The sequence below is a fragment of the Macaca thibetana genome, chromosome 8 (assembly GCF_024542745.1).
Source record: "Macaca thibetana thibetana isolate TM-01 chromosome 8, ASM2454274v1, whole genome shotgun sequence".
Taxonomy (NCBI): Eukaryota; Metazoa; Chordata; class Mammalia; order Primates; family Cercopithecidae; genus Macaca; species Macaca thibetana.
This window is the reverse complement of record NC_065585.1, coordinates 104,170,289-104,198,202: the sequence shown is the minus strand read 5'-3', so window position 1 is coordinate 104,198,202 and position 27,914 is coordinate 104,170,289. Positions and strand designations below refer to the sequence as shown.

The 27,914-nt window shown below is 37.6% G+C and overlaps 1 protein-coding gene across 2 annotated transcripts in view; it reads left to right on the top strand.

The window, feature by feature from the left end:
- The window catches only part of LOC126961192 (disintegrin and metalloproteinase domain-containing protein 32), a 171,146-nt gene that overhangs the window by 54,814 nt on the left and 88,418 nt on the right, over nt 1-27,914 (top strand). For both annotated transcript variants that reach the window (XM_050801303.1, XM_050801304.1), the window contains exons 8-11: nt 1,088-1,159; nt 1,358-1,524; nt 6,427-6,508; nt 21,033-21,169. In XM_050801303.1, coding sequence (XP_050657260.1) covers nt 1,088-1,159; nt 1,358-1,524; nt 6,427-6,508; nt 21,033-21,169 — 458 coding nt within the window. The remainder of the gene's footprint in view (nt 1-1,087; nt 1,160-1,357; nt 1,525-6,426; nt 6,509-21,032; nt 21,170-27,914) is intronic.

The window sequence follows — 27,914 nt, the reverse complement described above, 5'->3', positions numbered from 1 at the left end:
CAGTGAATACAACAGAACAATTTCCGCTCTCATGGAGCATATAGTGTAATAAATGTAGGATGTGTTAGATAATAATACCATTCACTAAAGTAGTGAAAATATAAGTAGGAACAGATTTTTGAAGGAAGATGATGAGTTTAGTTTTGAATATATTTATTTTAGTTTTGGATATGAGTTTACTTTGGGATAATTTGAGGCTCCTGTGGAACGTCCAAGGTGATGTACTGTAGAGAGTTTGTCTATGGATATGTGCAGTTTGATGTAGTTGCAATCCAGTTTTTCAGATTTCAAGAGCGACGTATATGTATGTATACACACACACACTCATTTGTGTATGTGCATGTGTGTGCAGTTTTATGCAATGGTATTACATAAGTAGCCTTGCATAACCATTGCCACAATCGAGATACTCAACAGTACCATCACCACAGGAGTCTCCTATGTGATCCCATTAGAGCCACACCAATCCCCTGCCCTCTTCTGAGCCCTTGGGGGTCCACTAAGCCATTCTCCTTCTTTGTGATTTCACACATATTGCATAAAGTTATCAAGCAGTCTGTATCCCTTTGAGATTATGTTTTCATGCTGAGCATAATTTTCTTGAAGTTTATCCAGGCAGTTCCATATATCAACATTTGTTTCTTTTTATTGCTGAGTTTATGGTAGGAATGTACCACAGTTTATTTAACCATTTAACCATTGAAGGACATATGAGTTGTTTCTAGTTTTTAGCTATTATGAATAAAGCTGTTATGGACATTCATGTACAAGTATTTGTGTGAGCATCAGTTTTTTGAGATAAATGCTCAGAAGTGAGATTGCTGAGCCATATAGTAAATCCATTCTTTGTTTTGATTTCAAAGAAGTTGAAGTTACCAAACTATTTTCCAGAGTGGCTGTACCATTTTACATTCCCACCAGCAATGCCTGAGGGATCCAGTATATATTCATTTTTCACTTATTAATGTTTTGTTTTGAACTGTTGAACCCCAAAGCAGCCTCATACCTCTGACAGTAGATGGAAATGAATCTTAAAAATACTATATAATAAATTGTACTTAAGTATAAAATTAATTCTGTTTTTCAGTATGATTACTGGGGCTCTGATAGCATGGTAGTGACAAATAAAGTCATTGAAATTGTTGGCCTTGCAAATTCAGTAAGTATTTTTCTTTTCATATTAAAATAATTTTTGTTTTGAAATGATAATTTGCCTAAACTTGATATGGTATTCCTGGATAATTAACCCATCCATATAAACTGAGTATGGGATTGTAAAAACATCGAATTAATTTCTGGGTTTTTATAAGATAACATAAATAGTAATTATGCATGTATTTATCTCTTCTGTTTTTAGATGTTTGCCCAATTTAAAGTTACTATTGTGCTGTCATCATTGGAGGTTTGGTCAGATGAAAATAAGATTTCTACAGTTGGTGAGGCAGATGAATTATTGAAAAGATTTTTAGAATGGAAACAATCTTATCTTAACCTAAGGCCTCATGATATTGCATATCTACTAATGTAAGAATAATGTTTCATTATTCCTAGAAAGAAATCAAAGATTTGTGATAATTATGTGGCTTAATGTAAGGAATTATTATTCATTTCTGAATATCCATGCTTTGATTATTTAGTATGTGCTTTATTCAGGCTTTATGCTCAATTTCTAGTTGTCAGGCAGTAAAAAAAAAACATTACTAACATTTATTTCTAGGCTAATAAAGCTTTTATAAATGAAGACACTGAGAGTTCCAAGAGGTTAAGCCATCTCAAAACTCTTGGATCTGGTGATACTCCTAAGGTTTGAACCCACAGTTTGTATCTCTAGAGCCAAAACGCTTAACCACTACCCCTAAAGAGATGGGATTTTTCTTGAGAGGTTTATATTCTTATATGAGCTTTGACCAAAGGCTTGGTAAATGTGGTTACAAAAGTTTTATCCTAATGAATTTTCTGAGTAATTTTAAAATGTTAGTTTTCTAATTATAAATTATAGCTATATATTTATAATTGTAATCATATTAAATTTATTAGCGGTAACCAGCAAGTGTCTTTCAATAAAACTATACATGTCTATATATGTATTTAAGTTTAGTATGTCAGTATTTTCTTTCGCTTGTGTGAGACTAATCTTTCCCTCACATCTTGGCCAGCCATAAATGTTATTCCTCTTTTAACTTTTGGTAGTCTGATGGATGTAACTTAAGGTCATTGTCGTCGTTTTAATTTGCTTCTTTTCTGATGACTGGTGGATTTGAGCATCTTTTCAAATGCTTGTCGATCATTTGTATCTGTCCTTCTGTAATCGTCTTTTCTTGTCGTTTGATTACTTCCCTATAATTTGTAAGGGCTTTAAAAAATAATTTCATTATCTTTAATATTTATATTTTTCCCCATAAGTTATTGGGGTACAGGTGATATCTGGTTACACGAGTAAGTTATTTAGTGGTGATTTGTGAGATTTTGGTACACCCATCACCTGAGAGTATACACGGTATACACTGCACCATATTTGTAGTCTTTTATCCCTCGCCCCACCTCCCACTCTTCCCCGCAAGTCCCCACAGTCCGTTGTATCATTCCTTTTTTTTTTTTTTGGAGACGGAGTCTCGCTCTGTCGCCTAGGCTGGAGTGCAGTGGCGCGATCTCGGCTCACTGCAAGCTCCGCCTCCTGGGTTCATGCCATTCTCCTGCCTCAGCCTCCCGAGTAGCTGGCCCCCGCCACCTGTATCATTCTTATGCCTTTGCCTCATAGCGTAGCTCCCACATTTTGGGGAGAACATACGATGTTTGGTTTTCCATTCCTGAGTTACTTCACTTAGAATAATAGTCTCCAATCTCATCCAGGTCACTACAAATGCTGCTAATTCATTCCTTTTTATGGCTGAGTAGTATTCATATATATATATGAATATATATATAATGCTGCAGTTTCTTTATCCGCTCGTTAATTGATGGGCATTTGGGTTGGTTCCATGATTTTGCAGTTGTGAATTGTGCTGCTATAAACATGCATGTGTAAGTATCTTTTTCAAAAAATGACTTCTTTTTCTCTGGGTAGATACCCAGTAGTGGGATTGCTGGATCAAATGGTAGTTCTACTTTTAGATCTTTAAGGAATCTTCACACTGTTTTCCATAGTGGCTGTACTAGTTTATATTCCTACCAGCAGTGTAGAAATGTTCCCTGATCACTGCATCCACACCAACATCCACTGTTTTTTTGATTTTTTGATTATGGCCTTTATTGCAGGAGTAAGGTGGTTTTGCATTATGGTTTTAATTTGCATTTCCCCGCTCATTAGAGATGTTGAGCATTTTTTTCATAAGTTTGTTGGCCATTTGCATATCTTCTTTTGAGAATTGTCTATTTATGTCCTTAGCCCACTTTTTGATGGGATTGTTTGTTTTTGTCTTACTGATTTGTTTGAGTTCATTGTAGGTTCTGGATATTAGTCCTTTGTCAGATGTATAAATTGGGAAGATTTTCTCCCACTCTGTGGGTTTTCTGTTTACTCTGCTGACTATTCCTTTTGCTGTGCAAAAGCTCTTTAGTTTAATTAAGTCCCAACTATTTATCTTTGTTTTTATTTCATTTGCTTTTGGGTTCTTTGTCATGAAATTCTTGCCTAAGCCAATGTCTAGAAGGGGTTTTCCAATGTTATCTTGTAGAATTTTTAGTTTCAGGTCTTAGGTTTAAGTCCTTAATCCATCTTGAGTTGATTTTTGTATAAGGTGAGAAATGAGGATCCGGTTTCATTCTCCTGCATGTGGCTAGCCAATTATCCCAGCACCATTTTTTGAGTAGGGTGTCTTCTCCCCACTTTATGTTTTTGTTTGCTTTGTTGAAGATCAGTTGGCTGTAAGTATTTGGGTTTGTTTCTGGGTTCTCTATTCTGTTCCATTGATCTATGTGCCTATTTTTATACCAGTACCATGCTATTTTGGTGACTATGGCCTTATAGTATGGTTTGAAATCAGTTAGTGTGATGACTCCAGATTTGTTCTTTTTGCTTAGTTTTGCTTTGGCTATGTTGGCTCTTTTTAGGTTCCATATGAATTTTAGAATTGTTTTTTTCTAATTCTGTGAAGAATGATGGTGGTATTTTGATGGGTTTGAATTGAATTTATAGATTGCTTTTGGCAATATGATCATTTTCACAATACTGATTCTACCCATCCATGAGCATGGGATGTGTTTCCATTTGTTTGTGTCATCTATGATTTCTTTCAGCAGTGTTTTGTAGTTTTCCTTGTAGAGATCTTTCTACTTCTTGGTTAAGTATATTCCTAAGCATTTTATTTTTTTTGCAGCTATTGTGAAAGGGGTTGAGTTCTTGATTTGATTCTCTGCTTGATCACTGTTGGTGTATAGAAGAACTACTGATTTGTGTACATTAATCTTGTATCTGGAAACTTTGCTGAATTCTTTTATTAGATCTAGGAGCTTTCTGGAGGAGTCTTTAGAATTTTCAAGGTAAATGATCATATCATCAGCAAACAGTGACAATTTGACTTCCTCTTTACTAATTGGATGCCTGTAAGGGTTTTTGAATGCTTAGATACTAACTATTGTTTATCTGTATGACAAATACTTTTTCCATATCTATAATTTTTCTATAAACTTTTTATTCTCTGCTACATTTCAGCAGACCTTGCTGGACTGAACAAAGGAGGATGAGTGCAGGAAATAAAGACAAAGACAAAAGAGTATATTTGCAAGAAGGGGCCAGGGGACTCCTTGCTTCTAGTGAACGGGGGTCCTGAGCTTCTAGAGCCCATCGTATTTATTGAGTAAAGGAGATAGGGAGAAGGGGGTGGTTGTGGTCAGCCGCTTGACTTAGTGCAGGCCTGCATGACTGTATTCTTTGAACAGTAGGCTCCAGATATTCCAGTAGATAACCTCAAGGAGCACAGTGCCAGGGAGTGACTGCCCTCAGTATACCTTCTGCTGGCAGGCACAGATGTGAGTTTGCTTACATTCTGCATTCATGATGAACAGTTTGCTGTTTAATCATATAGCCTCCAGGGGAATGCTAAGTTGGTCACGACCCTTAGGCTTTCAGTTCCCAACACTACATGAAAACTTCTACATTTCATATGGTCAAATCTGTTAATCTTTTCTTCTTTCTTTTGGGTTTCCTGTGTAGTATAGAAGGTCTCTCCCAACCCCAAATTTTAGTCTGCTAGATTTTTCTTTAGGATTAATATTATTACCTTTTATAGAATATGGAATTCATAGTTAGAACTGGAGCTGAACCTTTGAAGGAGGAGGGAAAGGAAACAAACACTGACAAAGCAAGGTAGTAGAGCTTGACAACTGATTTGATGTGGAATGGGCACGTCAAAACATGTCAGTATGAATTAAAAAATATATTACTGAGTTTGTCAGGAGTATGCATAGAATTTTAGGGGAAGTCTGAGTTATAAAAACAGGGCTTATTAAAGTATCTGTGGGAGGGAGAAAGAGTGTAAACAATACTTAGACATTGGAACATAAAACCAATGTTGGGCATTAGGAACAAATACTTGGAAACAAATGCTGGAAGGGTTAGATATAAACAATCTCAGAGAGACAGAATAAAGGTAGTGGAGAGGCAGTGTGATTGTGAAGTGAAGTGCAGTTGAGACAGAAAGGACATTTCAAATTGAAAATTGAATACCAAGCTTCTTAAGTTTCTTTACTCACATCCTGGCTTGTTTGGTGGGGGCTCTAAATAAGGCAGTGAATGCTTGGAGCTTCTATACCTTAGTGGTTGAGAATATGGCTCGGATTCAGACTGCCTAAGTTCAGATTCTTCAGTAGGATGTATTAGTCATGCTACCTTGAGAGAGTTACTTATACTTCCCATCTGACATTTGATTTGCTCAATGGGGACAAAAATAATATTCACTAGTTTGTTTTGAGTATTAAATGGATTAGTTGATGTAAAGCTCTGAGAATAGTGTATTATTATATGACAGTTTAAATGGCCCCTTACTCAAAGCTGAAATAATAATGTTTAGGTGTGAAACAATAAAGCACTCCTATTGGAAACTGTTGAACTTTACTACCTGGGAGCAACACATTTTAATCTACACATTAAAATGATTTGTCACTGTCACTCAACAAAGTATTTTTTATCAGAATATTGGAGCAAAACCTTTGGTAAATGTAGCCAGATGTGATGAGAACAATAAAGGCATTAAAAAGTTGGATCCATTGGATATGTTTCAGATATCAAGAGTATTTAATCTAATTAATACTAAAATGTCATATTAAATGGTATTGCAAATTTGAAACAATTAAGAACATATGGAAAGATCGTACCTCAATTTGCTTCAGATTTGGATTTTATGAACTGCAGACTTAAATTATTAGCAGGAATTCTCATTTTTAAATTGTCTGTTAAAATCAATTATAAATATAAACTTATTTATTTAGTTATAGGGATTATCCTGATTATGTGGGAGCAACGTTTCCTGGAAAGATGTGTATTACTCGTTATTCTGCAGGAGTTGCACTGGTATGTAACTGTTTAATCTTTTTTTTTTTAATTAACACATTTAAAAATTATTTAACATGATAGCATATATTTTATACAGTTTATGTGCATGTTTACATTTACAGATTGCATTTGTCTTCCATTACTGTTAAAATTTTTAAGTGTTTAGAAGGAAGAATATTTTGTAGATCAATATCTTGTTGCAATTAATTATGTTTGGGAGTTGGAATAAAAATATCATAAATACACATGCTCTTCTTGATACATAGAATAATGCATTGTGAAAAATTATCTGCAATAAAATTTCTACAACCCAAAATAGATTTTTGCTTGCAGACATAAAATTGGAGAAATATTCTTATAGATAAAATAGATTCAAAATCAAAACAAAAACTAGATTAAGGATTCCTTAAGATGTTTCAGAACTCTGAAAGCCAGTAAAATAAACTTTTATATGTATTTATAATATTGATAAATGTGATTTTATATATATAATAGGTAAAAATAAATGCATTATTAAAAAGTTGATGCTTCTCTTTGTGCTATTTTCTTACCCTACTCCTTTTTTAAAAAACAAGTTTAAGTACTATTTTTTTTAACTTACAAAATAATTTATGTTAATGATGTCAAATTTGTTAAGTATATATATAGGAACATATAAGAAAATTAATATAATCTTGCATTTTGCCACCAGGTGGAGATAACCACTATTAACGTTTTGATTGATATATGTATCTTCTTGTTTTCTTAAAACTTTTAAATAAAAAGTTTTAAGAAACTTAAAACTTAAAAGACTTTTAAATAAAAAAAATTTAGAACATGATTTTAGAAACTTTTATTCATTTTTTTATTGATACATAATAGTTGTATGTAAAGGCAGTGAGCAGAATGGTTGTTACCAGAGGCTAGGAAGGGTCGGGGAAGAGGGGAGGAAGAGGAGTTGAGTAATGGGCACAAAATTACAGTTAGGTAGAAGGAATAAGTTCTAGTATTTTTTTTTTTTTTGACAGAGTCTTGCTCTTGTACCCAGGCTAGAGTGCAGTGGCCCGATCTTGGCACACTGCAACCTTTGCCTCCAGTGTTCAAGCGATTCTCATGTCTCAGTACAGAGGTGACCCCAACAACTGGCTGAAGTTTTTTGTATTTTTAGTAAAGAAGGGTTTTCAACATGTTGGCCATGCCAGTCTCGAACTTCTGGCCTAAAGTGATCTGCCTGCCTCGGCCTCGTAAAGTGCTAGGATTACAGGCATGAGCCACCATGCCTGGCCAGTTCTAGTATTCGATAGCACAATAGGGTGACTATAATTAACAATAATTTATAGTATATTTCAAAATAGCTAGAGGACAAGATTTGGATTGTTCTCAAAATAAATAAATGGCATATGTTTGAGGTTATGGATAGTCCAGTTACCCTGATTTGATCATTACATATCACCTGCATATATATCTTCTACTTTGTGTCTTTCTCTGTTTATCTGCTACTGTAGCTCTTTCTATGTATTTTTTTTTGCAAAATGTGATTTTGCAGCACCTGTTTTTATTTCTAATACTTAAACATTTTTTATTACTGAAAGAATGAATACACATGGTAAATTGTTTAAGCTATAGATATACAAAGCGAAAAGTGATAGTAAAACTTTCTACCCCTTCATTTAGTCCTATTGAAGAATTTAATAATTTCCATTTAAGTTCTTCTGTTGGTTAAATTTATTTATTTAAAAATATGTATGCCCTTACTTCTATTTTAATTTATAAACTGTAGACAATATTGGTAATATTATATTTGATATGTCGAGTCCACTCTCTCTACTTGTTGCTTATGTTTAAATATATATTTTTTATATAAATATATAAGTATAAACATATATATAAATATATATATTTGAATATTGGTTCTTATTTTTGATTTTACATAATATCTATATATATGTTACACAATGTCTACTGTTTGCTTGCTGTGAACAGTAAGAGGTGTAATGTAATTGTATGTTTCTTATACCCGTTGTCAGGGTTTAGATAATTTATAACTAATTCTGTAGGGCTTTTGCACTTTGTCTAGAGATTGATGTAAGAATTAAATAAATAAATAGCATTTTACAGTATTATAAATATATAAATAATATTAACTATTGGATAAAGAAATAAATATTTCTTATGCCAGTAAAGCTTTGATGGTCAAAGGAGGATATTTTAGGCATCAGAATCTAATGGAGCACTGACTTTTTTTTCTAACTTTTTTACTTGTTATGGGTGAAACCAACTGCCACAGAAAATGAAATCCCATCTTCCTTTTCTTGGAATCTTTTACTACTTTTCTGGAATAACTCTTGATTTTTTTTTTTTTAACACAGTGTGTATGAATCGCAAACATTGAGCTATTTTATCAATGAAAACACTTTTTTCCTTCAGAGTTTAAGTTCTGGGGTACATGTGCAGGATGTGTAGGTTTGTTACATAGATAAATGTGTGCCATGGTGGTTCTCTGCACCTATCAACCCATCAGCTAAGTATTAAGCCCCACATACATTAGCTGTTTATCCTGGTGCTCTCCCTTCCCTGGCCCCCCCGACAGGCCCCAGTGTGTGTTGTTCCCCTCCCTGTGTCCATGTGTTCTTATTGTTCAGCTCCCACTTAAAAGTGAGAACATGTGGCATTGTTTTCTGTTACTGTGTTAGTTTGCTGAGGATAATGGCTTCCAGATCCATCCATGTCACTGCAAAGTCATTCCTTTTTACGACTGCATACGTAGTATTCCTTGGTGTATATGTATCACATTTGTATATGTATCACATTTTCTTTATCCATTCTACTATTGATGGGCATTTGGGTTGATTCCATGTCTTTGCTATTGTGAATAGTGCTGCAATGAACATACGGGTGCATGTGTCTTTATAATAGAATGATTTATATTCCTTATGGTGTTTCTGCCTCTAGATCTTTGAGGAATTGCCACAGTGTCTTCCACAATGGCTGAACTAATTTACATTCTCATCAACAGTGTAAACATGTACCAGGCTGGCCACGGTGGCTCACGCCTATAATCCCAGCACTTTGGGAGACTGAGGCGGGCAGATCGCGAGGTCAGGAGTTTGAGACCAGCCTGACCAACATGGTGAAACCTTGTCTCTTCTAAAAATACAAAAATTTGCCGGGTGTGATGGCAGGTGCCTGTAATCCCAGCTACTTGGGAGACTGATGCAGGAGAATTGCTTGAACCCGGGAGGCGGAGGTTGCAGTGAGCAGAGATCGTGCAATTGCACTCCAGCCTGGGCAACGAGAGCGAGACTCCGTCTCAAAAACCAACCAACCAACCAACCACCCAACCAACCAACCAACCAACCAACCAAACAAACAAACAAAGAAACATATTTCTATTTGTCCATGGCTTTGCTAGCATCTGTTGTTTCTTGACTTTTTAATAATCGCCATTCTGACTGGTGTGAGATGGTATCTCATTGTGGTTTTAATTTGCACTTCTCTAATGATCAGTGCTGTTGAGTATTTTTTCATGTTTTTTGGCCCCACGAATGTCTTCTTTCGAGAAGTGTCTGTTCATGTCCTTTCTCCACTTTCTAATTTTTTTCTCTTGTAAATATGTTTAAGTTCCTTGTAGACTGTGGATATTAGACCTTTGTCAGATGGATAGATTGCAAACATTTTCTCCCATTCTGTAAGTTGTCTGTTCACTCAGATGATAGTTTATTTTGCTGTGCAGAAGCTCTTCAGTTTAATTAAATCCCATTTGTCAATTTTTGCTTTTATTACAATTGCTTTTGGCATTTTTGTCATGAAATCTTTTCCCATGCATCTGTCCTGAATGGCATTGCCTAGATTTTCTTCAAAGGTTTTGATAGTTTTGGGTTTTACATTTAAGTTTTTAATCCATATTGGGTTAATTTTTTTTTTTTTTTTTTTTTAGACAGGGTCTCACTCTGTAGCCCAGACTGGAGTGCAGTGGCACAATCTAGGCTCACTGCAACCTCTGCCTCCAAGGTTCAAGCGATTCTCTTGCTTCAGACTTGCCAATAGCTGGGATTACAGATGTACACCACCACACCTGGATAATTTTTGTAGTTTTAGTAAAAACAAGGTTTCACTGTGTTGTTCAGGCTGGTCTCAAACTCCTGTCCTCATGTGATGCACCTGCTCTGGCCTCCCAAAGTGTTGGGGTTACAGGCATGAGCCACCATGCCTAACCAACTTAATTTTTGTATAAGGTGTAAGGAAGGAGTCCAGTTTCAATTTTCTGCATATGGCTAGCCAGTTCTGCCAGATCCATTTATTAAATAGGGAATCCTTTCCCCATTGCTTGTTTTTGTCAGGTCTGTTGAAGATCAGATGGTTGTAGGTGTGTGGTCTTATTTCTGAGTTCTCTGTTCTGTTCCATTGGTCTGTGTCTGTTCTTGTACTAGTACCATGCTGTTTTGGTTACTGTAGCCTTGTATAGTTTGAAGTTGGGTAGTGTGATGCCTCCAGCTTTGTTCTTTTTTCTTAGGATTGTCTTGGCTATTTGAACTCTTTCTTGGTTCCATATGATTTTTAAAATAGTTTTTTTTTCTAATTCTGCGAAGAATGTCAATGGTAGTTTAATGGAAATAGCATTGAATCAATCTATAAATTGCTTTGGGCAATATGGCCATTTTCATGATATTGATTCTATTTATGAATATGGAATATTTTTCAATTGTTTGTGTCCTCTCTAATTCTCTCGAGCAGTGGTTTGTAGTTCTCTTGAAGAGGTCCTTCACTTCTCTTGTTAGCTGTATTCCTACGTATTTTATTCTCTTTGTAGCAACTGTGAGTGGGAGTTCATTCATGATTTCGCTCTCTGCTTTTCTGTTGTTGGTGTAGGAATACTAGTTATTTTTGCACGTTGATTTTGTATCCTGAGACATTGCTGCAGTTGCATATTAGCTTAAGGAGCTTTTGGGCTGAGAGGATGAGGTTTTCTAGGTATAGGATCATGTCATTTGCAAACGAAGACAATATGACTTCCTCTCTTTCTATTTGAATTCCTTTTTTTTTTTTTTTTTTTTTTAAGTTTGCCTTATTGTCCTGGCCAGAACTTCCAGTATTATGTTGAATAGGAATGATGAGAGAGGGCATCCTTGTCTTGTGCCAGTTTATAAGGGGAATGTTTGTAGCTTATGCCCATTCAGTATGACATTGGCTTTGGGTTTTCCATAGATGGTTCTTAATATTTTGAGTTATATTCATTCTTTCAATACCTAGTCTACTGAGAGATTTTAACATGAAAATTTTTTCGAAATGACTTTTCTGCATCTATTGAGATAATCATGTGGTTTTTGTCTTTAGTTCTGTTTATGTGATGAATCACATTGATTTGTGTATGGTGAAACCAACCTTGCATCCTGGGGATGAAGCCAAGTTGATCATAGTGGATAAGCTTTTTGATGTGCAGCTGGATTCAGTTTGCCAGTATTTTATTGAGGATTTTTGCATCGATGTTCATCAGAGATATTGGCCTGAAGTTTTCTTTTTTTGTTGTATTTCTGCCAGGTTTTGATATTAGGATGATGCTGGGTTCATAAAATGAATTGGGGAGGAGTCTCTTCTTTTCAATTGTTTGGAATAGTTTCAGTAGAAATGGTACCAGCTCTTCTTTCTACCTCTGGTAGAATGTTAGCTGTAAATTCATCTGGTCCTGGGCTTTTTTTGGTTAGTAGGCTATTCATTAGTTCTGCCTCCATTTCAGAACTCATTATTTGTTTATTCAGGGATTCAGTTTCTTCCTGGTTCAGTCTTGGGAGGGTGTTATATGTCCAATAATTCATCCATTTCTTCTAGATTTTCTAGTTTCTGTGCATAGAGGTGTTTATAGTATTCTCTGATGATTGTTTGTATTTCTGTGGGGTCCATGGTGATATCCCCCTTATCATTTATGATTGTATCTATTTGATTCTTCTCTCTTTTCTTTTTTACTAGTCTAGCTACTGGTTTATCTATTTTATTAATTTTTTCAAAAAATCAGCCCCTGGATTCATTGATTTTTTGAAGGTTTTTTTGTGTCTCTGTCTCCTTCAGTTCTGCTCTAATCTTGGTTATTTCTTGTCTTCTGCTAGCTTTGGGGTTTGGTTGCTTTTGGTTCTCTTGTTCTTTTAGTTGGCATGTTAGGTTGTTGATTTGAGGTATTTCTAACTTTTTGATGTAGCCATTTAGTCCTATGGATTTCTCTCTTAACATGGCTTTAGCGTGCATCCCAGTATGTTGTCTCTTTGTTCTCATTAGTTTCTAAGAACTTCTTGATATCTGCCTTAATTCCATTATTTACCCAGGAGTCCTTCAGGAGCATGTTGTTCAATGTCTATGTGGTTGTGTAGTTTCAAGTGAGTTTCTTAATTGTGAGTTCTAATTTGATTGTGCTGTGATTTGAGAGACTGTTATGATTACAGTTCTTTTGCATTTGCTAAGGAGTGTTTTACTTTCGATTATGTGATTGATTTTACAGTAAGTGCCATGTGGTGATGAGAAGAATGTATATTCTCTTGATTTTGGGTGGAGATTTCTGTAGATATCTCTCAGGTCCACTTGATCCAGAGCTGAGTTCAAGTCCTGTATATCTTTATTCATTTTCTGTCCCAATGATTTGTCTAATATTGTCAGTGAGGTGTTAAAATCTCCCACTATTATTGTGTGGGAGTCTAAGTCTCTTTGTAGGTCTCTAAGAACCTGCTTTATGAATCTGGGTGCTCCTTTATCGGGTGCTTATATATTTAGGATAGTTAGCTCTTCTTGTTGAATTGAACCCTTTACCATTATGTAATGCCTTTCTTTGTCTTTTTTGATCTTTGGTGGTTTAAAGTCTGTTTTGTAAGAAACTAGGATTGCAACTCCAACTTTTTTTCTGTTTTCCATTTGCTTGGTAAATTTTTCTTCATCTCTTCCTTTTTTTATTTATTTTTTGTTTTTTTGGAGACAAGAGTCTCACTCTATTGCCCAGGCTGGAGTGCCATGGCATGATCTCGGCTCACTGCAACCTCTGCCTCCCAGGTTCAAGAGATTCTCTTGCCTCAGCCTTCCAAGTAGCTGGGATTACAGGCACATACCACCATGCTTGGCTAATTTTTTGTGTTTTTAGTAGAGACAGGATTTCACCATGTTGGCCAGGCTGGTCTTGAACTCTTGACCTCAAGTGATCTGCCCACCTTGGCCTCCCAAAGTGCTGGGATTACAGGCTTGAGTGATTGCTCCCAGCCATCCCTTTATTTTGAGCCTATGTGTCTTTGCACGTGAGATGGGTATCTTGAAGGCAGTATACCAATGGGTCTTGACTCTTTATTCATCTTGTCATTTGTGTCTTTTAATTGGGGCATTTAGCCTATATACATTTATCCTATTTACATTTAAGGTTAATATTGTTCTGTGTGAATTTGATCCTGTCATCATGATACTAGTTGGTTATTTTGCAGACTTTTTTATGTGGTTGCTTCATAGTGTTACTGATCTGTGTACTGATCTGTGTACTTCAGTTTTGGTAGTGGCTGATAATTGTTTTTCATTTTCATATTTAGTGCTTCCTTCAGGAGCTCTTGTGAGGCAGGCCTGGTGGTGATGTATTCCCTCAGCATTTGCTTGTCTGAAAAGGATCTTATTTCTCTTTTGCTTATGAAGCTTAGTTTGGCTGAATATGAAATTCTGGGTTGAAAATTCTTTTCTATAAGAATGTTGAATATTGGCCCCCAATCTCTTCTGGCTTGCAAGGTTTCCGCTGAAAAGTCTGCTGTTATTCTGATGGGCTTCCCTTTTAGGTGACCTGGCCTTTCCATCTGACTGCCTTAACATATTTTTTTACTTTCAGTTTGATCTTGGTGAATCTGATGATTATGTGTCTTGGGGCTGAGTTTCTCATAGAGTATCTTACTGGGGTTCTCTGGATTTCCTGAATTTGAGTGTTGGTCTGTCTTGTTAGGTTGAGGAAGTTCTCGTGGATGATATCCTGAAGTCTGTTTTCCAACTTGGTTCTGTTCTCCCGGTCTCTTTCAGGTATCTTAATCAGTTGTAGGTTCAGTCTTTTTATATAATCTCATATTTCTTAGAGATTTTGTTAGTCCCTTTTCCTTCTTTTTAGTCTGTTCTTGCCTGAATGTCTTTTTCAGAAAGATAGTCTTCAAGCTCTGCTATTTTTTCCTCCTCTTGGTCTATTCTGCTTTTGATACTTGTGATTGCATTGTGAATTTCTTGTGTTGGATTTTTCACCTCCATCAGTTCAGTTATGATCCTTTATAAACTGGCTATTCTGTTTATCTGCACCTGTATTGTTTTATTATGATGGTTAGCTTCTTTGCATTGGGTTAGAACTTTCTCCTTTAGCACAACAAAGTTTGTTATTACCCACTTCTGAAGACTACTTCTGTCATTTCAGTCATCTCTGTCTCAGCCCAGTTCTGTGCCCTTGCTGCGAGATGTTGGGTTCATTTGAGGAGCAGAGACATTCTGGCTTTTTGAGTTTTCAGTGTTTTTACATTGATTTTTCTCATCTTTGTGGGCTATCTACCTTTGATCTTTGAGGTTGCTGACCTTCGAATGCGGTTTTTGTGGGGCCTCTTTTTGTTGATGTTGTTGTTGCTTTCTGTTTGTTTTTCCTTTTAACTGTCAGGCCACTCTTTCACAGGGCTGCTGCAGTTTGCTGGGGGTTCACTCCAGACCCTAGTTGCCTCGCTGTCTCCTGCACCTGGAGGTATCACCAATGAAGGTTAAGAAACAGCAAAGATGGCAGCCTGCTTCTTCCTCTATGAGCTCCATCCCAGGAGGGCACTGACCTTATACTGGCCCATATACTCCTGTAGGTGGTGTCTGTAGGAGGTCTCACCCAGTCAGGAGGAATGGGATCAGGGACCCACTTAAAGAAGTAGTCTGGCTGCCCCCTCACAGAGCAGATGTGCTGTGTTTGGGGGAGCCCTCCTCATCTAGACCACCCAGACTCTCTAGAGCCAGCAGGCTGGAAAGGCATAGTCAGCTGAACCACAGAGACTATGGCCACCCCTTCCCCCTGGAAGCTCCATCCCAGAGAGAGATCAGAGTTCTGGTCTGGACCATCTGGAGTATCCAGAGACAGCAGGCTAGAATGGCCAACTCAAAGCATAGAGATGTGGCTGCTCCTTCCCCAAGGAACTCAGTCCGTTTCAGTCAGTCTCCAGCCTGCTGCTGTTGGCTGGCTTGAATTCCAAGCCAGTGGGTCTTAACTTGTGCGATGCTGTGAAAGTGGGGCCTGCAGAACGACACTGCTTGGCTCCCTGCCTACGGGAATGCATGAACCGATCTCCCATCTGGCAGGAATTCCTGGGGATAGGATATTCAAAACTCCTGGGTGTCCATGTGTGCCCAAATGGCTGCTTCCCTGAGGCTCCACACAGCTCTGTGCTTTGGACCCAAGGCCCTGGTGGTGTGGGCTCATGAGGGGATCTCCTGATCCATGGTTTGCAAAGAGCCATGGGAAAAGCACGGTTTTCCAGGTGGGGCTGCACAATCACTCATCACTTCCCTTCGCTGGGGATGGGGTCTCCCCTGGCTACATGCCACTCCTGGGCGGGCCATCACCCCACCCTGCTTTTCCTTGCTCTCCGTGGGTCAAACTGTCTGCCTGGTCAGTCCCAACGTAAGAACCTGGATACCTCAGTTGAAAGTGCAGAATTCGCTTGCCGTTTTCATTCCTTTCCAGGAGAGCTGGGGACTGTAGCTGCCTCTAATCAGCAATCTTGGCCCTACCCCCTTCAATGAAAACACTTTTATTTTGTCTTAACATTTGATTGATAATTGGGATAGGTATAGAATCTTTGTCCTAACATCTTCCTACCTCAGCATTTTGAAGACTGATGTATCATATTTTTGCCAAGTCATTATGAAGTGAAAAGATGGCAAGGAAATTGAGGGCGTATGTAAAGGAATTTGAACTGATGAGTGAAAGAGAGAAGTTAATAAGGAAATTAGGAATAGTGAAAATGTGGTTTTCACTAGATAAACTTGTGGTTTCACAAGATAAAAAAAGGAACAAAGATTCATGACTATGTGAGCAGAGAATGATTGTTTTCTCTTTTATTTCAAATTCATTTATTTTTTAAATTGACATATAAAATTGTCTGCCTTTACTATGCACAACGTGATGTTTTGAAGACTATATACACTGTAGAATGGTTAAATCTAGCTAACAAATACATTGCCTCACATACTTATCATTTTTATGGTGAGAATGCTTAACATCCACTCTCTTAGCATTTTTTAAGAATATAATTTATCATCGTTAATTGTAGTTACCAAGCTGTACAATAGAACTCCCGAATGTATTCTTCCTATTTTTAAATATCCATTCTTTGACCAACATCTCCCAGAAGAGGATTATTTTGAATTCTTTGTCAGTCATTTCATAAATCTCCTTTCTTCTGGGTACACTGCAGGAGCTTTATTAGTTTCTTTTTGTGATGTCATATTTTCCTGATTTTTCATAATCCTTGTGTCTCTATGCATTTGAGGAGATGGTCACCTCTTCTAGCTTTTGCACATATTCTTTTCTGGTAGCAGACCTTTACTTTTACTGTAACCTGGGATTCTGGATGTCATTGGTTACAACCGTGGAGAGGCAGACCTTGGTGTTGGGTTCTCTAGTTGGGATTGGTTGCTTCCCATACTCTGAGGTCAAATGGTATAGCTGGCTGTGCTCTGTGGTCTAGTGAGACCACTGGCTGGACTCTAACATCAGGTGGGGATACTGGCTGGGTTCTGTGATTGTTTCTGATGGAGCAGGATTGTAGGTTGTCTTCCCTGGCTAGGCAGTATTTTTGTATGTTTGGAATCTGTATCATGTTTCCTGCAGTATGATGCTGTTGGCTAGTCTCTCTGGTGTAGCACCTCCGTGGGCCAGAATGAAGAGCAACCCCAAAGAATCATGTACTTATCACTGTGAGCCCCACCAATGTTTTTCATCTCCAACTGACCCCAGATGGCTTAACCCTACCAGCACTCCCAGTGATTCCTGTGTGATGAGACAGGAGTGAGCCTTTCACAAATGGTCCCAGAATGGTGGGGAAGTTAAATGTCTGCCTCTAATTCACCCCTACCGTACCAGAAACCATAGGCCCAGAGTAACTCTGCATGCAGTGCCACACCAGCCTGGGGTTATTCCCAATATAGTATATTCCCAATATAGTATAGTAAGTCACCACAGCCTCTGCCAGCTATATGCAGCAACTGATCTAGCAATTCCCATCCCATTTTTCCTCATCAACACTCACTCTGTTCTCAGACTCAAGCCTAATGGCTACGGGGGAAATGGCACCAAGTTTTGGCTGCTGCTTTAGGATATTTAAAAAATCATTAGTGACATCCTTCCTGCCTCTCTGGATGTTGTTCCTTAGCTGGGGCCACAACTGAATCTTTAGCCAGCCATTATGGTCTTGTTGCTTTTGTGTTACAGGACACGTGGTGAGTAAATCTTGTAGTAATGAACCCATTTCTATAAATACTAGGCCACAAGATGTGACCCCGGTCAGAAACAATATTGTGTGGTGATGCAGAAGATATTCTTCAAGCACAAGAATGTGGTGCTTTAGAATCACTGCAGACAGGCAAGGAAAATCCATACCTGGGATACACGAGGACAAATCATTGCTCCTTCAATGAATGAACAGTCCACTGTAATAAACCCATCTCCAGTTGACTGGCTAATCCAACAGGGGCATAATGCTATGGTGGAAGCTCATCACTGGCTTCTGTTGATGGCAGGTAGAGTGCCCTAGATATATAGAAAGCCAGATCAGTTTCAGAGGATAATTTACAGTCATTATCTATCTTTTGCACCAGGGAAACAAACAAGTTAAATGATTATGTGACATGCATCATTACTCCTACAATTTCAAACTTTAATGGTGACGCTAATATATGCAGTATGCAATTCCCTAAGGGATGCCATATTACTCTTCATTTATCATCTTGGGAGCAGTTCCAGGCACTTCCTCTTGGCCCTCCCTGTCAATAATATGTCTCACTCCATTGGTCAGCAGACAATACATGCTAATATTTCTATTCCAGGCATAATTCTGGGATTTGGAAAATAATAGTAGGACATATCTGAAGTTCTTTTGGATGTACTGTTAGATGAACTTGAAACAAGTTTCTTCTGACTACTTGACCTCCATAAGGCTGCACTTAGACCAGTAGATTAAGATGGTATTCAGTTTTTCAGGGTAACTTTAGTTCTGACTCAGAATCCAATAAGCCCCAGAAGTCCTAGCTATTTTCTTTTCCTGCATGCACAGTTATTCTAGTGAATAGCTACAGGTCCCTCTGTGGAAGGCTTGGAGGAATAGTCACAGTTTCATCTGTATGGCAGGTTCCTTCTTTAAAGGTACTCTCTTAGTTGAGAATCCCTGAGGTTGTGAATTGATTTAGGTCTGGGAATCTGCATCACAGCAACTCATGTTAAGTTGTTGCCACCAGACATAGATATCAAGAAAACCTTCAGTATGATGCTCATATATTTTATTTTTAGGGTCCCTGAAATAATTATCATAATCCTTGTAGGTCAAAACAGCTTTGATAATATGTAAGCCCCTTTAGCTTATGGTGGTAATTGCATCCACCTTGTCTCAGTTAAGCTGTGCCACATGGCCTGTAACACTCCTGGTCCCAGTGTTCCTGTTGCAGCTGGGCGTGGTGGCTCATGCCTGTAATCCCAGCACTTTGGGAGGCTGAGGCATGTGGATCATTTGAGGGTCAGGAGTTTGAGACCAGCCTGGGCAACATGGTGAAACCCTGTCTCTACTAAAAATACAAAAATTAGCCAGGCATAGTGGTAGGTGCCTGTAATCTCAGCTATTTGAGAGGCTGAGGCAGGAGAATCACTTGAACCCAGGAGGTGGAGGTTGTAGTGAGCCAAGATCATGCCATTGCACTCCAAGCTAGGCAACAAGAGTGAAACTCCCAGATCCATTGCATTAATTATGTGCTACCGTCATCTCTAGTCTACAAAACAACAACCAGCAGAGATTTTTGATGATACTGGTGTGTCTTTCAGCAAAGCATTTCCAAGTGTCTTGAAGGAAATATCCTCCCAGCTGTCTTTGAATGTTTGATCAAGGTAGTTGCCCAACAGGTTTCACACAGTAGATTCCTTCAATATTACCATATTCCTGAAACTCAGCACTTTTTCACCATACAGTATGCCAGCAAAGCTCCATTATTTTGACCTTACTGACAGTAGGCTCCCGTTAAGTCTAACTTCAGTTAACATGACTCCTGCTTTTACTTGGCACATTAAATACAAAATCCCAGGTGAGTCATGATTAAAATAAATTTTTTCCAGTACAGCCTTCTATTTCATACTGTCTGATCAATCCTTTTCAAAATATAAATTATCCCCTTCCAGAGCAGTACACTGATACTTCTCCTTCAAGACCATGTTGAGAATTAATTCTTGATTTGGACCTAGAGGCAATGTGGGGTAGTGAGACTAATGTTCCAGCTATCTTCACTAAAACTTTTTTTTTTTTTTTTTTTTAAATGCAGGAGCTCTCTCATTGTTTGGAGAGGGCTTCCTCTGCTGGCAAGGGAAGTAAAGAGATGTTATTCCAATTGTTTGCCTCCCAAGTTTCAGATTCTAATGCTTTTCCCACCAAATCTGATGCTTTTCCCACCAAATCTGGTGGGTTCCAGCCTGGTCCTCAGCCATGTCAATCCATGACTACACAAGAGTTACTTCATTGCTGCTGCAGAGGCTTTCTGATTCCCCGTTTGCATTTTCCATTGCTCATTTGCAGTATTCCCTTTCTATTCTTCATTATGTGCATCCTTTAGGGCTCTTATAAGAAATTAGTTGACCCCAAAATCTTTATTATCCCTATTGTCACCATAACAATTAAATGTCTTTATCTTCCTCCTCCTGCATCATATCCTATGCCAGCTTTGGTAATAATTTGAGAAATCATGATGTCATTTCATACCATGAATTACCAATGCCCCATTTCTTTTTCGCAAGGAAGTTATCTGTGTTACATATATGAACAACCTAATCCAATAGTGCCATCTGAAGGATCTGTTTTCTGTGGCTTCTTTTCATACCAGTCACTGTGTCAATGAGGTTCCTAGTAGGCAGCAGGGTGAGCACTTAAATTGGACAATTTGGTTAATGGCCATTTCATGAACTGGGGGTTGGAGGAGATGATATGGATTATCCAAAATGAGTTTTAGAGCTATTGTAAGAAGTTAGGTGAGTTGAAGATTCTGGTCCATATAACCAACAGTGTAATGTATATTTTCTTTATCAAAACAATTCTTTTGTATATTGATAGTAACTACCTAAGAATTATGTTAGGTGTCCAATTGTTAAATTATCACAAAGCTTGGCATACACTCAATATGCTTCTATCTCAGTAAAACTTCATAAGAAGAGCTTCAGCTTCTCACCTGTTCAAGGATCCATATCTCCCTAATTCTCTTTCATTTGATACAATAAAATATTCATAACCAGAAAATTATTTTTTACCACCCTCTAGAGAATTATCTTTCCTTAGAATTTTCTTTGTTGTTATTATAGTACCCCAAGGAGATAACTCTGGAGGCATTTTCAGTTATTGTCACCCAGATGCTGGCACTCAGTCTGGGAATATCATATGATGATCCAAAGAAATGTCGATGTTCAGAATCCATCTGTGTAATGAATCCAGAAGCTTTGTAAGTTTTAACAAAATATTTATTGCTTATGTTTATTTCATTTTAAATATTCAGAGTGTGAAAATTTACTATTTACGTAAAGCACAAATTAGCTATCAATGGGCCAAGTTCACTACAAAGTATAAATATGTAATTTTAAATGTAAAAGTAGTATTAAGTGTAAATTAAAGGCAATCAGGATAACAAATCCAATCTGCAAGATATATTAGCAAAAGAATATGAAAGCACTTAGTAAGGATCTTTAAAAATATTTCAGCAGAATATAATAAGTGGCCTTTGTTTTAGACAAGGTATTTTTGGTTTTGCTTTTAGAATAGTCTGATTTTATGAAAAAAAAAAAAACCCCTAACATCCAAAAGAGTAAGAAGTCCTAGTTGGAGACAAATATATATATATAAATATATATATATATGTTTATATATATATTTGTGTGACTTTGGATAAATTACTTGACTTTGCCTAGGTTTACTTTTCTCATCTTTAAATGGGTATAATTATGCCTATTCTTTTATTTCACAGGGTGATATAAGAATAAAAGAAAAAAAGTGAAATAGGAAAGGGTTTTCTAAACTGTAGAGTTCTATAAGTATGTCATTGATTAGCTACAGTGATTTCTAAACTTATTAATCTTCCCCAAATGGTATATCAGACAAGAACTACAGCAGGTGTCATTAGCATTTTGTAGTTTTTCTGTTTGTAGATATGGCCTATGATGTGGGTAAGCCATTCATTACTGAAGAACAGTCAAAGGTCAAAAGTGAAAATAAGACATTAAATTTTGAAAACATATTATTTTTATGGGTACTCCTAAGCACCTCTTAAGGGTTAATTTTTATGTTCTAAAGATAACCCAAACTCAACATATATACCCATAAATATAGCTCAAACTCAACATATTTCATATATATATACACACATGCAATTATATTAAAAATTAGCTCTAAAAGGAATGTGTGTATATATGTATATACACACACCCAAACACACATACTCACACATATCCATATATGTATATATATAATTGATATGCATATGTCCATATAGATTGATAAATGGAATCTATCTATGTATCTATCTATGTATCTATGTATCTATCTATCTATCTATCTCTCTGTCTATCATCTATCTATCTATCCATTCATCTATCACAACAATATGAGAATAATTATTTTGGGCTCATTGTTCATATGGCCAGCTATTTTCAAGTATGCTAGGACAATATGTTTTGTGTAGGTCACCCAGAGCCTATGATTAATGATAATAAGATGAACAAATATTTACATTGTACTTACTATGTTCTAGAGACCATTCCAAGCACTTTACATATATTAACTTATTGATTCTCACAATATCTCTACAGGACAGTTCCTATTATTCCCATTTTTACAGATGAGAAGCTAAGTTATAAAAAGGATAATTACTCGTGGTCAGATGGCTAGTTTGTGGCAGACTTGGGTTTTGATCCTGTATTAGTAAACCTTTAAGTTCATGTGGTATTTTATGTTTAAAATGCTTTCACATATAATCTCCAATTTCCTACAAATCTCTTGTGTATGAGTAGAGTATTATATTAATTTTTACAAAATCTAATAATAGCACACATGTATAACTCTTTTGCATATCCACAGTATATCTCACACATTATTCTATGTTAATTCTCAAAGAAAACACGTAATTAATTACATAATTCATTTTTTTCCCAATTTTTATTTATTTATTTATTTTTAAAATTTTGAAAAAAATTATTATTATACTTTAAGTTCTAGGGTACATGTGCATAACGTACAGGTTTGTTACATATGTATACTTGTACCATGTTGGTGTGCTGCACCCATCAACTCGTCAGCACCCATGAACTCGTCATTTACATCAGGTATAACTCCCAGTGCAATCCCTCCCCCCTACCCCCCATGATAGGCCCTGGTGTATGATGTTCCCCTTACCGAGTCCAAGTGATCTCATTGTTCATTTCCCACCTATGAGTGAGAACATGCGGTGTTTGGTTTTCTGTTCTTGTGATAGTTTGCTGAGAATGATGGTTTCCAGCTGCATCCATGTCCCTACAAAGGACACAAACTCATCCTTTTTGATGGCTGCATAGTATTCCATGGTGTATATGTGCCACATTTTCTTAATCCAGTCCATCACTGATGGACATTTGGGTTGATTCCAAGTCTTTGCTATTGTGAATAGTGCCACAATAAACATATGTGTGCATGTGTCTTTATAGCAGCATGATTCATAATCCTTTGGGTATATCCCCAGTAATGGGATGGCTGGGTCATATGGTACTTCTAGTTCTAGATCCTTGAGGAATCGCCATACTGTTTTCCATAATGGTTGAACTAATTTACAATCCGACCAATACTGTAAAAGTGTTCCTATTTTTCCACATCCTCTCCAGCACCTGTTGTTTCCTGACTTTTTAATGATTGCCATTCTAACTGGTGTGAGATGGTATCTCATTGTGGTTTTGATTTGCATTTCTCTGATGGCCAGTGATGATGAGCATTTTTTCATGTCTCTGTTGGCTGTATGAATGTCTTCTTTTGAGAAATATCTGTTCATATCCTTTGCCCACTTTTTGTTGGAGTTGTTTGTTTTTTTCTCGTAAATTTGTTTGAGTTCTTTGTAGGTTCTGGATATTAGCCCTTTGTCAGATGAGTAGATTGCAAAAATTTTCTCCCATTCTGTAGGTTGCCTGTTCACTCTAATGGTAGTTTCTTTTGCTGTGCAGAAACTCTTTAGTTTAATTAGATCCCATTTGTCAATTTTGGCTTTTGTTGCCATTGCTTTTGGTGTTTTAGACATGAAGTCTTTGCCCATGCCTATGTCCTGAATGGTATTACCTAGGTTTTCTTCTAGGGTTTTTATGGTATTAGGTCTAACATTTAAGTCTCTAATCCATCTTGAATTAATTTTTGTATAAGGAGTAAGGAAAGGATCGAGTTTCAACTTTCTACTTATGGGTAGCCAATTTTCCCAGGACCATTTATTAAATAGGGAATCCTTTCCCCATTTCTTGTTTTTGTGAGGTTTGTCAAAGATTAGATGGCTGTAGATGTGTGGTATTATTTCTTAGGGCTCTGTTTTGTTCCATTGGTCTATATCTCTGTTTTGGTACCAGTACCATGCTGTTTTGGTTACTGTAGCCTTGTAGTATAGTTTGAAGTCAGGTAGCATGATGCCTCCAGCTTTGTTCTTTTGACTTAGGATTTTCTTGGCATGCAGGCTCCTTTTTGGTTCCATATGAACTTTAAAGCAGTTTTTTCCAATTCTGTGAAGAAACTCATTGGTAGCTTGATGGGGATGGCATTGAATCTATAAATTACCTTGGGCAGTATGGTCATTTTCACAATATTGATTCTTCCTATCCATGAGCATGGTATGTTCTTCCATTTGTTTGTGTCCTCTTTTATTTCACTGAGCAGTGGTTTGTAGTTCTCCTTGAAGAGGTCCTTTACATCCCTTGTAAGTTGGATTCCTAGGTATTTTATTGTCTTTGAAGCAATTGTGAATGGAAGTTCATTCATGATTTGGCTCTCTGTTTGTCTGTTACTGGTGTATAAGAATGCTTGTGATTTTTGCACACTGATTTTGTATCCTGAGACTTTGCTGAAGTTTCTTATCAGCTTAAGAAGATTTTGGGCTGAGACAATGGGGTTTTCTAAATATACAATCATGTCATCTGCAAACAGGGACAATTTGACTTCTTCTTTTCCTAACTGGATACCCTTGATTTCTTTCTCTTGCCAGATTGCCCTAGCCAGAACTTCCAACACTATGTTGAATAGGAGTGGTGAGAGAGGGCATCCCTGTCTTGTGCCAGTTTTCAAAGGGAATTTTTCCATTTTTGCCCATTTAGTATGATATTGGCTGTGGGTTTGTCATAAATAGCTCTTATTATTTTGAGGTACGTTCCATCAATACCGAATTTATTGAGCGTTTTTAGCATGAAGGGCTGTTGAATTTTGTCAAAAGCCTTTTCTGCATCTATTGAGATAATCATGTGGTTCTTGTCTTTGGTTCTGTTTATATGCTGGATTATGTTTATTGATTTGCGTATATTGAACCAGCCTTGCATCCCAGGGATGAAGCCCACTTGATCATGGTGGATAAGCTTCTTGTTGTGCTGCTGGATCCAGTTTGCCAGTATTTTATTGAGGATTTTTGCATCGATGTTCATCAGGGATATTGGTCTAAAATTCTCTTTTTTTGTTGTGTCTCTGCCAGGCTTTGGTATCAGGATGATGTTGGCCTCATAAAATGAGTTAGGGAGGATTCTCTCTTTTTCTATTGATTGGAAGAGTTTCAGAAGGAATGGTACCAGCTCCTCCTTGTAACTCTGGTAGAATTCAGCTGTGAATCCATCTGGTCCTGAACTTTTTTTGGTTGGTAGGCTATTAATTATAGCCTCAATTTTAGAGCCTGCTATTGGTCTATTCAGGGATTCAGCTTCTTCCTGGTTTAGTCTTAGGAGAGTGTAAGTGTCCAGGAAATTATCCATTTCTTCTAGGTTTTCTAGTTTATTTGCATAGAGGTGTTTATAGTATTCTCTGATGGTAGTTTGTATTTCTGTGGGGTCGGTGGTGATATCTCCTTTATCATTTTTTATTGCATCTATTTGATTCTTCTCTCTTTTCTTCTTTATTAGTCTTGCTAGTGGTCTATCAATTTTGTTGATCTTTTCAAAAAGCCAACTCCTGGATTCATTGATTTTTTGGAGGGTTTTTTGTGTCTCTATCTCCTTCAGTTCTACTCTGATCTTCGTTATTTCTTGCCTTCTGCTAACTTTTGAATGTGTTTGCTCTTGCTTCTCTAGTTCTTTTAATTGTGATGTTAGGATGTCAATTTTAGATCTTTCCTGCTTTCTCTTGTGGGCATTTAGTGCTATAAATTTCCCTCTACACACTGCTTTAAATGTGTCCCAGAGATTCTGGTATGTTGTATCTTTGTTCTCATTGGTTTCAAAGATCATCTTTATTTCTGCCTTCATTTCGTTATGTACCCAGTAGTCATTCAGGAGCAGGTTGTTCAGTTTCCATGTAGTTGAGCGGTTTTGAGTGAGTTTCTTAGTCCTGAGTTCTAGTTTGATTGCACTGTGGTCTGAGAGACAGTTTGTTATAATTTCTGTTCTTGTACATTTGCTGAGGAGTGCTTTACTTCCAATTATGTGGTTAATTTTGGAATAAGTGTGAAGTGGTGCTGAGTAGAAAGTATATTCTGTTGATTTGGGGTGGAGAGTTCTGTAGATGTCTATTAGGTCTGCTTGCTGCAGAGTTGAGTTCAATTCCTGGATATCCTTGTTAACTTTCTGTCTCGTTGATCTGTCTAATGTTGACAGTGGGGTATTAAAGTCTCGCATTATTATTGTATGGGAGTCTAAGTCTCTTTGTAAGTCTCTAAGGACTTGCTTTATGAATCTGGGTGCTCCTGTATTGGGTGCATATATATTTAGGATAGTTAGCTCTTCCTGATGAATTGACCCCTTTACCATTATGTAATGGCCTTCTTTGTCTCTTTTGATCTTTGATGGTTTAAAGTCTGTTTTATCAGAGACTAGGATTGCAACCCCTGCTTTTTTTTGTTCTCCATTTGCTTGGTAGATCTTCCTCCATCCCTTTATTTTGAGCCTAAGTATGTCTCTGCATGTGAGATGGGTCTCGTGAATACAGCAAACTGATGGGTTTTGGCTCTTTATCCAGTTTGCCAGTCTGTGTCTTTTAATTGGAGCATTTAGTCCATTTACATTTAAGGTTAATATTGTTATGTGTGAACTTGATCCTGCCATTATGATATTAACTGGTTATTTTGCTCGTTAGTTGATGCAGTTTCTTACCAGCCTCGAAAGTCTTTACATTTTGGCATGTTTTTGCAATGGCTGGTACCAGTTGTTCCTTTCCATGTTTAGTGCTTCCTTCAGGGTCTCTTGTAAGGCAAGGCTGGTGGTGACAAAATCTCTAAGCATTTGCTTATCTGTAAAGTATTTCATTTCTCCTTCACTTATGAAACTTAGTTTGGCTGGATATGAAATTCTGGGTTTAAAATTCTTTTCTTTAAGAATGTTGAGCGGGGCGGAGCAAGATGGCCGAATAGGAACAGCTCCAGTCTCCAACTCCCAGTGCGAGTGACACAGAAGACCGGTGATTTCTGCATTTTCAACTGACGTACTGGGTTCATCTCACTGGGGAGTGCCGGACGATCGGTGCTGGTCAGCTGCTGCAGCCTGACCAGCGAGAGCTGAAGCAGGGCGAGGCATTGCCTCACCTGGGAAGCGCAAGGGGGAAGGGAATCCCTTTTCCTAGCCAGGGGAACTGAGACACACAACACCTGGAAAATCGGGTAACTCCCACCCCAATACTGCGCTTTAAGCAAACAGGCACACCAGGAGATCATATCCCACACCTGGCCGGGAGGGTCCCACACCCACGGAGCCTCCCTCATTGCTAGCACAGCAGTCTGTGATCTACCGGCAAGGCAGTAGCGAGGCCGGGGGAGGGGCGCCCACCATTGCTGAGGCTTAAGTAGGTAAACAAAGCTGCTGGGAAGCTCGAACTGGGTGGAGCTCACAGCAGCTCAAGGAAACCTGCCTGTCTCTGTAGACTCCACCTCTGGGGACAGGGCACAGTAAACAATAACAAACTCAGCCGAAACCTCTGCAGACGCAAACGACTCTGTCTGACAGCTTTGAAGAGAGCAGCGGATCTCCCAACACAGAGGTTAAGATATGAGAAGGGACAGACTC